The sequence below is a fragment of the Camelus dromedarius genome, chromosome 9 (assembly GCF_036321535.1).
Source record: "Camelus dromedarius isolate mCamDro1 chromosome 9, mCamDro1.pat, whole genome shotgun sequence".
NCBI lineage: Eukaryota > Metazoa > Chordata > Mammalia > Artiodactyla > Camelidae > Camelus > Camelus dromedarius.
The window spans coordinates 65422200-65432160 of record NC_087444.1 but is presented as its reverse complement, the minus strand read 5'-3'; the positions used below and the strand labels follow the sequence as shown (position 1 = coordinate 65432160).

At 55.4% G+C, this 9961-nt stretch overlaps 2 protein-coding genes across 10 annotated transcripts; both read left to right on the top strand.

Annotated features, from left to right (window-relative positions):
- The first annotated feature begins 380 nt into the window (after window positions 1–380).
- Window positions 381–5859, top strand: ALKBH6 (alkB homolog 6). 5 transcript variants are annotated; one of them, XM_031456942.2, is made up of 7 exons: window positions 381–461; window positions 1228–1310; window positions 1609–1677; window positions 2938–2998; window positions 3352–3503; window positions 3709–3825; window positions 5006–5859. In XM_031456942.2, the coding sequence occupies exons 2-7, from the start codon at window positions 1257–1259 to the stop codon at window positions 5267–5269; spliced, it is 717 nt and encodes a 238-aa protein (XP_031312802.1). In that variant the 5' UTR covers window positions 381–461; window positions 1228–1256; the 3' UTR covers window positions 5270–5859. The 5 variants fall into 5 exon arrangements, with proteins under 5 accessions (XP_031312802.1, XP_064345344.1, XP_031312805.1 ...); XM_064489274.1 differs by having other exon boundaries at window positions 392–461; window positions 3589–3825; XM_031456945.2 differs by lacking the exon at window positions 3352–3503 and having other exon boundaries at window positions 392–461; window positions 1609–1697; window positions 5006–5271.
- SYNE4 (spectrin repeat containing nuclear envelope family member 4) lies at window positions 5650–9658 on the top strand. Of its 5 annotated transcripts, XM_031456899.2 has the most exons (7): window positions 5887–6015; window positions 6188–6338; window positions 6845–6988; window positions 7473–7721; window positions 8515–8592; window positions 9295–9353; window positions 9448–9658. In XM_031456899.2, exons 1-7 carry the CDS (start codon window positions 5888–5890, stop codon window positions 9623–9625), a joined length of 987 nt encoding a protein of 328 aa, XP_031312759.2. In that variant the 5' UTR covers window position 5887; the 3' UTR covers window positions 9626–9658. The 5 variants fall into 5 exon arrangements, with proteins under 5 accessions (XP_031312755.2, XP_031312759.2, XP_031312756.2 ...); XM_031456895.2 differs by lacking the exons at window positions 8515–8592; window positions 9295–9353; window positions 9448–9658 and adding exons at window positions 5650–5788; window positions 7207–7401 and having other exon boundaries at window positions 5878–6015; window positions 7473–8354; XM_031456896.2 differs by lacking the exons at window positions 8515–8592; window positions 9295–9353; window positions 9448–9658 and adding an exon at window positions 7207–7386 and having other exon boundaries at window positions 7473–8354.
- Window positions 9659–9961: the final 303 nt, after the last annotated feature.

The following is a 9961-nucleotide window of genomic DNA, read 5'->3' as shown; positions in this document are numbered from 1 at the left end:
ACGGCCTTGCCTCTGTATCCTTGCTGGGGGAGGATGGCAGAGGAAGTTCATACCTCAAGCTCGCCTCCCTGCGGCTTGGATATAAGATCGCCTAGCCTGTGGGAAGTCCATCTAACAGTCGCGTTTTTCCTGAGGCCGCCACAGCTGCCCCTCGGCGCTGGGCTCTCTCCGCAGTGTGGACAGGTTCTGTTCTGGCGCTCTGATTGGCCGCTGCCAGAAGAAGACGCGTTTCTGAAAGATCCCCAATGGCTCAGAGGCCAGGAGGTACAGCCTATCACCGAACGAAGCTGAAGGGGCGGGGCAATATTGTGTGAGAGCGCCGATTGGGTGGAAGGCGGAGCCTTAGAGCCTTTGAGAACTCCCATTGGTCCGAGGACTCTGCGTCAGGCATGTGGGGCGGAAGTGGCTGGGAAGGGAATGGGGGTGTTGAATTTGGATTTTGGAGGGGACACTGGTGGACGGTCAGTTCTTGGGGGTGGCCGAGGGCGGAGATAAGGGTCTGAGAGGGCTGAGAGTGAGGATTCGGGAAAGCTCAGACGGGAGTCCGAGGGAGTTCAAAGCGTGGGATCCAAGGGGTTCAGGGAAGGGGAGGTGTGAGGAGTCAGGCTCCGAGTCAAAGGTCCAAGGGTGCTGCAGTGAAGGGCTCTTGGAAAGAGAGGTCTGAGGGGAGCCTAGAGTTGGGGGATCCGAGGAGACTGCAAATGGATGTATCTGAGGCGGCTTAGATAGGGGGCACGAGGGTGCTCAGAATGGGGCGTCTGAAAGGGCTTAAGGCGGGAGGAGGGTCCACGAGGACCTTGAATATTGTTAGAGAGTCGGGCTCAGAGTTGCAGATCCGAAGTTTTTAGGATGAGGTCTCAAATCGAGGTGTCTAAAGGGGCTCTAGGGTGCAGCCCTGGGGGATATGTGTGGTGGAGCTCTTGAGAAAGGTTCCCAATGGACTCAGGGGTTGTTCTCTGTGAGAGGCTTGGGAGGGCAAATACGTGTAGCCTGATAGGCCTTTGGTGGATGGCGTTTGGGGGAGTGTTCTGGGTGCTCATCGTGTCTAGGCAGGGAGCCTGGGGGTGCATTGGGTGGCTTTTGAGATGTTGAGGACTTAGGTTTTAGAAACCAAGTGAGTTTTGCTAGATGGCTGAGGTGAGGCCCTGGCCCATGATAAAAGCCGAAGGCTGGATCATATCCTGAGGGTGGCAGTCTTGGTGGCTTCAGTGTGTTCTCTTTCCACAGGACTGACTGGGTACTCAGAGTTGCTGTTGATGGAGGATCAGGACGCCAGGGTCCCAGCACTGGAACCATTCAGGGTGGAGCAGGTTGTCAGGACTGGGGGTGCAGAGGGTGATGGTGGGGACTAGAGGGTGGGAGATATAGTGGGGATGGCAGGCTGACTCCTGGACTTGTGGGCTGGACTGCCCCTCCCTCTAAATTCATTCTTACCCTCAGGGTCCAGCCCCACCCCCATCCCCCAAATGGGCATTAGTCCCTCGACTTCAGGCCCTGGCCTGTGTGGGGACATCTTGAGCCTCGCTCTAGAGGAGAGGCTGCTCACTGATGTAAGCACCTCTGTGTGGGTTGAAGGGCCACACCTTCAGGGGGATCTCTCTGTCCTAGGTACCACCTGTAATCTACTATGTCCCTGACTTCATCTCCAAGGAAGAGGAGGAGTATTTGCTTCGACAGGTGACATCAGCACCCTTCTGGTCTGTTTTTTTCCCCTCTTCCCAGATCCCTCTCCAACTCCCAGCTCCTATGTGAGAGCCCACAAGGCCACAGTGAAGATCCTGGCAGGAAGGAGAGGATCATCCAGCAGCCATCCCTTACCTTCCCTCTTCCTTTCTCAGCACCTGCCTGTCAGAAAGAGTTTTTCCCAGAGGTGTAGGAGAAACCAAACTGATTCTTAGAAAAGAAGTGGTTATGATGGAGCTCAGACTCCCTGTGCTGAAACAGCCCAATCCTGCTACCTTAGAGAAGAATTTACAAACACAGGCTGAGATAGCCCAGTTCAGGCCCTTGGGATTTGGGGAATGAATAATTTACAGTGTTCAGATTTCTGTGCTGAGATAGCCTAGGCCTCAGAATGTTACAGAGTGAACGCTTCCCTGCACCGATAGCTCAGCATAGACCCAGAATCTTGGGAACAAGTTTCCCAAGCACAGAGCACCTGCGTTGAGATAGCCCAGCCTATATTCTAGTCTTAAGGTTTAGGGAAAGAAGAATTTACAAAGCTCAGAATCTTTGCACTATCTTAGTGCCCTTTGCTGCCCCAGAGCCTTAGTTACAGAGCACAGATCTTCCCTGTGCTATCCCAGCTAGTCCTGTCTAGTTGGAGTCCCAGAAATGAGTTAGCTACAAAACTCAGACTCTCCTGCTGAGACAGCCCATTCCAGCCCCATAACCACGAAGGGAATAAGGAGATTATCGAGTGGAGTATAGATTTCTTGAGACTTTTTGAAGACAGCCCATTCTAGACCCTTGGAATATTGGCAGTGGAGAAATTTCAAAGTCCTCTCTTTGCTTTACGGAGATAGCCTGGTTTAGCACATTCCCTCCTCCAGGCAATAGCAACGAGGAGGTTCTAGAACTCAGACTGTGCTGAGATAGCCCAAGAATCAGGAAATTACAGAGTGCAGACTCTTTGCTGGGATGAAAGAGTCCAGTCCATGCCAGAGCTCTGAGTAGATTCAGACCCCGATTGTGCAGCCCTAGGTCCTTTTCCTCCATCCCTAGACACAGGTGAGCTTTGAGGCCAGCAGCCTCCACATGGCAAAGGGCAAACAAACAAACAAACAAACAAATCCTGGGAACACTATCAGAGAATGAGCCCACAGACACTGAGATGACCCATTTCTATCCCCAGGTGAAAACCCCTATGTTGGCCTGGGTGGGAGAATCAGAGAAGGTGGTCCTGAAAAAGCACTGACCCCCCTTCCCACCTCCCAGGTCTTCAATGCCCCAAAGCCAAAGTGGACCCAGCTGTCCGGGAGGAAGTTACAGAACTGGGGTAAGTGTCCTGGCTGTGGGCGTGAGTGATTTAGGGATGTGGGCTGGGGAAGGCGACTCAGGTTGGATAGTATCAGGAAGTTGTGAGGGAGGGATGTCCTTGAGGATTCAAGGAGTCCTGAGGGCCAGGAGGATTCTGAGGGGTTAGGGAGTTCCTAATGAGTTGGGTGTATCTTAAAAGGTCCAGGGGTTTGGAGAAGTCAGGAAATCTTTGAAGGGTGGAGTGATCTCCAAAGAGTTTGGGGTCCCTGAGGCGGTCAGAGTGCTACCAACCACTGAGATATCCCTAATGGGGGCTCCACCTGCCAGAGCGCCTTGATTGGGTGCCCTCAGCATCCCATTACCCTTCCCCAGGTGGGCTGCCCCACCCCCGTGGGATGGTTCCTGAGCGGCTGCCACCATGGCTCCAGCGCTATGTGGACAAAGTGTCTGACCTCAGTCTTTTTGGGGGTCTCCCAGCCAACCACGTCCTTGTGAACCAGTATCTGCCTGGGGAGGGCATCATGGTAACCACACTTTCACCCCAACCCCCAGACCTCAGATCTGCCATGGGGCAGGGCATCATGTTGACCCTTGTCCACTCTCATTAAGCAGCCACAAATCCCAACCAAGCATTCACCTTCCTGTCCCCAGTTGGGGAGCCCCACTTTCACCCCCGAGGGTGGTGGGTGTGGACTACTGCCCTGTCCAGCCCTGGTGCCCCCTCCCCAGCCCCACGAGGATGGGCCACTGTACTACCCGACTGTCAGCACCATCAGCCTGGGCTCCCACACCATGCTGGACCTGTACGAGCCTCGGCAGCCAGAGGACGATGACCCTACAGAGCAGGTGGGCCCTGAAACTCTGCCGCAGCCACTTGTGGGCGCTCTGACATCCCATATCCTCCAAGAGGCCCCAATCCCACTCGCCTGCAGGGTACCACTGATACCCTTCTTCCTCTCTACCCTCATGGAGTGCACCCACATTCTCCTAGGTGCATGACCCATCTGCTTGCAGGGTGCCCTAGAAATCATAATATTAATAGATACCCTGATACCACACCTGCTGAGTGAATACCATGACATCCTCCAGATCCCCTGGCCCCACACATTCAGAGCGCTGCAATGCTGCACACAGGGCTCTAACAGACATTGGTATCCTCAGATAGCCCAATGCTATTCACTCATGGGTGTCTGACATCTCCCAGACACCCTGACTCTCGATGGCAACTGTACAGGCACCCTAACACTGACCTCCCTCCCACTCCAATAATGTGATCTGCCAGGCATGACACCCCCAAATTCTCCTTGGTACCTCAACACATGACTCACTGCTCAAGGATCCCCAGATATCCTGCCTCCTTTCTATGAGGGTTGCTCATGACAACAGCTTCCCAGATCCCTTTCTTTGATGCATTTCTGACACCCCCCTGTTCACAGAAGCTCTTCTGGACACCCTGACCCCAGCTGCTCCTTGGGGCTTCCTTTTATAATCCTACATGCTCCTGGATACCCTGACACCCCCTCCTCTCTGCCAGTGTCCTCAAACATCCTGATATCCACACAAACGTCACCTGCATCCAGACCATGTCTGCTCATCTCTTCCTCACTTCCTGGCTTCAGCCAAGTCCTCAACCTAGTTCCACCCAGTTTCCTGCGACCTCTGATCCCTCAGTCCCAGCCCCCAGCCCCTTGCAGATCCTAGCTGCAGTTCCCACGGCCTGCAGACCCTTAAGACACCCCCATCTGCAGCCTAGTTCCTGCCCCTGCCGAGGGCCTGCTGACAACCCCCTCTACTGTCTCCACTTACCCCCAAGCCTGGCCCTGGAACCCTTGGGATTTTCACTCCAAAGCCTCCATCCCTGGGAGCACACTTGCTAGCCCTAACCCTAAACCTCAGCCTTTGCCCCTGGGACTCGCTGACCCTCGCTCTCTGAACCCCCAAACCTGCCCACCTCTCCCCCTCCACGCCCCTCCCCCGTCCCTCGCCCAACTTCTGAGGACCCGCTAACCTTCAACGTGCCCCGCAGCCCCGACCCCCGCCGCAGCCAGCCACCTCGCTGCTGCTGGAACCTCGCAGCCTGCTGGTGCTCCGTGGCACCGCCTACACAAGCCTCCTCCACGGCATCGCACCCGCTCGCGTAGACGTGCTGGACGCCGCCTCCCTGCCGCCCAACGCAGCCGCTTGCCCCTCGGCGCAGCCGGGAGCCCGCCTGGCCCGCGGCACCCGCGTCTCGCTGACCATCCGCCGCGTGCCCCGCGTGCTGCGCGCTGGCCTCCTGCTCAGCAAGTGACGCCAGGTCCCAGGATCCGGCGGGATTCCCGGGCTTTCGCCTGCTCTGGACAGCTGCCACCCTGTGACCGTGAAACCCTGGGGCAGAGGCAACTCCTCTCACCTCTCCCGCGGTTATTTTCCCAGTAACTGTGTGGGAACCATAGGAAAAGGCCCCATTACAAATAAACCAACAACAAAAAATACCTTATTTTGGTTTTGGACATGGCAGAAGGGAGGGGTCAGATGCTTGGGTTCCTGAGGGGCGCTGCGCCTGGCACTTTAGAGGGAGGGTGTGGGCCATGGGGGTCAGATGTATGGGTCACAGAGTGGAGCAGAATCCAGGGCTTTTGAGGGGGGAGGGTTATATCTGGAGACCCCTTATGTGGGTGGTGCGAGCTTGGGAGGTTCAGCTACTGGTCTGCTGGGGAGGAAGGAGTTAAGTGATACTGCTGTCACCTGAGCTGGGCATCAAATTACCTGGGTCCAGTTTCCACCTGGGAAGAGCCTGACCCTGGGCTCCTGGCTACCTCAGGCCTGGGTGAGTCCTACTGAGGAGGTCTGGGGGTGGGTACCCCTGGCTGGGAAAAGGGCTCCTACTGGGGATCCTCACTGAATCTCTGTTCCCAGGCTCCCGAATATGGCCCTGCCCCCACCTCTGAGCCCTAGGCCCTCTTCTGAGCCCTTCAGCCACCACCCTGGAGCGCCTAGGGAGCTGGATACTGCTGAATTCACCATCTACCCTGCATCTGGAGACGAGAGAATCAGGTAGGAGCTGGTGTTTTTGAAACTTGGGTCCCAAAAGGGTGGGGGCAGTACCCCTTTTGAGGGTAGGAGATACTGTGAGTATGATCACCTGGGGACACGGGAGAGGTAGCTGGGATAGGGTGGATAATGGGCACCTACGCTTACTCAGGGACCTGTCAATGTCCCCTACCAGGTTGGAACAGGCTCAGAAGCAGGGGCAGGTCTCCTTGGACCCTCCTGAGCACTTCCAGAGTGGACTGAGGGGCACCAAGCCTGCTACTGGCCTCCCCACATTGCCAACATCCTCTTCCCAGGAGGACCCAACTGGGGCCAAACACTGTAAGGTGAGCTGAGGTGACTTGGGCCCCTCCCTGTGCCAGCTCCTACCTCCTGTTGCTCTCCCAGAATTTGGCTTCCACACCAGGGATGAGGTGATGATTCTGGAAAAATGTTGGGCATTTGTGTGGGGAGGGATGCTCTGGACAATGATTCTTTACCAACCACTATAGAAATATTTCAATATTTTCCAGCTGAGAGTTATTTTTATCATTGGCCCATTCCTTGGCGGGGTTATCCAGCTCCATCACCCCTTCCCTGTCCAGACCTGTAGGCCCTCCATATACACATTTCCAGGAACCTTGGAACCTGCAGAATTTGAACTAGAGGTTCTCAGGCCTGGCTCCACTGGGAGGTTTCTCTAGGTGGGAGCAGCCCTGGTGCAGACCCAGTGATAGACTCTGCTGCAGAGAAGCATCCAGAAGGCAGGAGCCTGCAGAAGAAGGGTGCAATGGGAGTGGGGGCACATCTTAGTTGACTCACCAGCCCTGACTCAGCTCTTTGTGTTCCCCAGCACTCCATCTCTGGCCAGGAGGTATTGGAGGCTGAGCAGGACAGCCTGCATCTTAGCCTTCTGGGGCTGGGCCTCCAGCTGCAGGACCTGGAGCGAGGCCTGGGGCCCTGGGCATCAGCCCAGAGCAGGATGGTCCAGCTGCAGGTGGGCAATGGGAAGCTAGGATGTGGGAGGGTGGGCAGGGCCTCAGGAGTGGGTGCCAGCTCCCTAGGGTAGGAAATGGGTTTATTCCATGTTCTAGGTTGGGAAGGGGAGGAGGGGTTGTAAATCCAGGTCCCAGGTCTCTGGTGCCCCTGGTGTGTGTGTGTGTGTATGTGTGTGTGGATTGGGGAGGGGAGTGACGTCCAACTCTGTGTACCCAGGCCCTCCAGGCAGACCTCCGTGGGGCAGCTGAGCGTTTAGATGCACTGCTGGCATTCGGTGAGGGGCTGGCACAGCGGAGTGAGCCCCAAGCCCGGGCACCCCTGGAGCAGGTCCTGAGGGCCTTCAGAGCCCATCGAGACAGCATCTTCCGGCAGCTGTGGCGGCTGCAGGCCCAGCTGGTCAGCTTCAGCCTGGTATGGACCACCCTGGTGGTCCCTGGTGCAGGCACCAGTCCCAACCCTCATGACCTCTGTCCTCTGACCAGGTGTTTGAGGAGATCAACACACTGGAGCAGGACTTGGAGGTTGAGGGGGACTCAGACGGGCCAGGACATGGTAGGATCTGGGGGCCCTGGGCATCCGGTAGCCTCCCCACTCCTGCAGAGTTGGAGTGGGACCCGGCGGGGGACGTTGGGGGCCTCGGGCCTTTGGGGCGAAGGACAGCCTGGACACCAGGGGCTCCCTGTGAGCTATGTGGCCACAGGGGCCCCTGGGGCAGGGGACAAAGCCTCGAGGTAAGAGCAGGTGGGGTCACCTCCCCCCAGGCACCCATGGACCCATCTGTGTGCCTCCTAGCAGGGTCCTTCCCCTTCAAGGTTTTCATGGCTCTGTTTCTCCCTCTATCCCTCTCGGGGTCTATTTCTCTTTTGCTATCTCATTGTCCCCTCCCCTCCCTCCCTCTGCCTCTCTTGGCCTCCATGCCTTCCTCCATCTCACTCTGTTTCCTTCTGTTGTATCTACATTTCCTCATTTCCTCTCACTCTCTCCCTCACTCACCCCTAGGGGCCACACTATTCCAAATTCACTCCCATCTCAAAGCCCCCAGTGCATGCCCAGCTTACCTCCTCATTCATTCGTCTCTCCTCAGATGTTACCTCTTCAGGGAGGCCTGCTCTGCCCTCCAAATATTATTGCTCCTTGTCCTTTGACTTTATTTCCTAACTGCACTTACCACATCTTGACATTATACATTTGTTTATTAACTTATGGTCTCTCCCTCTCTCCTGCTAGAATATAAACTCCATGGATGCCAGGACTTTGTCTGTTTCTACATCCACTGTGTCCCCAGCTCCTAGAACTGTGCCTGGCATGTAACAGACACTCATTAAATATTTGTTGAATGAATGAATAAATAATGTCTCCCTTCTCTTGGTTTCTTTGTCTCTGTCCCTCTCTTCATCTCTCCCCGTGATCTCTTTCCCCAGAGTCTCATCTCTACAACACCCACCCCCCATCTAGGTCCTTTCCCAACCTTGTGTGTCTTTGTCACTGGTTCTCCAAGGACCTCACCACTCTCTTCTCTAAAAGGACATGCTCATGTCAGGCCTCAACCATCGGAAACACTTAGCAGGTCACCGAAGACGCTCCCTGCTCCGGAAGTCCCAGGTGAGCTGGTCCTCAACCAGGTGTATCACTCAGGAATCTCGATGGCAAGTGACAGCAATCCAACCCAAGCTGAGTTGCACAAAAAAGGGGATGCTATTTTTTTCATGTGACTGAAAAGTCCAGGTGCTGTTGAATTCCAGACCACAGCTGCTGTCAGGGCTGAGTTCTCCCCTTTTGGACTCTGCTTCTCCAAGGTGGATTCCTTCTCAGCAAAATGGCTGCCCCAGAAGCAACGTACTCACTTCCCACTGGCTTCCCCACCCCAGGAGGAGACAGTGTCACTGTACCTACCTGCAGTTAAAGTCCTAGGGCTGACTCCAGCTTCCCCAACTTGAGTCATGGCCTAGACCTGGAACCAATCACAGTAGCCAAGCTGATGGAGGGCTGCTATTGGCCAGGTCTGGGTCACATGCCTAATCACGGAAGTGGAGTCGTGAGGTCAGGAGAGTGGGGAGGTATGACACCCACCCCCACCAGTTGAACCACTGTTACCAGGAAAAGGGGGATTGGATGGAGGGCAGGCACAAACAGACATCCACTACACTTGGAGGTATTCCAAGCCTGTGTGGGGTCCTGGGGATGGAGGGGGTGCTAGGAAAGGAGGAGAAATAAGCTCAGCTCTGTAGGTCTACAGCAGCAAGGGAAAGACCACATTAAGTGCCACTTCTACCCATTCTAATGCTGGCTGCTATCTACCCTTAGGACAAGATGAGGCAAGTATCTCCCAATCTCCAGGATGTGATGCTAGAGGTAGACCCTGGGTGAGATGCCTGGAAGATGGGTCTGGGGGGTGTGGGGGACAGGGCTCACGGTGGCAGCCCAGCCACACATTTAACACTACATTTCCCTTCACAGAGCCCCCAGTTCTACATCCAGGCGGCCCCTGACCTTCCTCCTTCTCTTCCTCTTCCTTCTCCTGGTGGGTGCCATGTTGCTCCTGCCCACGTCAGGGGGCTCCTGCTGCTCTCCTGCCCGGCTGGCCAGGACACCTTACCTGGTGCTCAGCTATGTCAATGGTCCTCCCCCAATCTGAGTACAGTCCAGATATACGTAATAAATAGTTGCCATCAAAGGATGTGTCTGTCTGTTCCAGCTGCTGTAACAAAATGATGTAGACTGGGTGGCTTATGAACAATAGAAATTGATTTCTCACAGCTGAAAAGTCCAAGATCAAGGTGCTGGAAGATTCAGTGTCTGATGAAGACCCTCCTCCTGGTTCATAGATGGTCATCTTCTCACTGTGTCCTCACATGGAAGAAGGGGCAAGGAGCTGTCCAGATCTCTTTTATGAGGGCACTAATCCCTTTCATGAGGGTGGAGCCCTCATGACCTAATCACCTCCCAAGGGCCCCACCTCCCAATACTATCA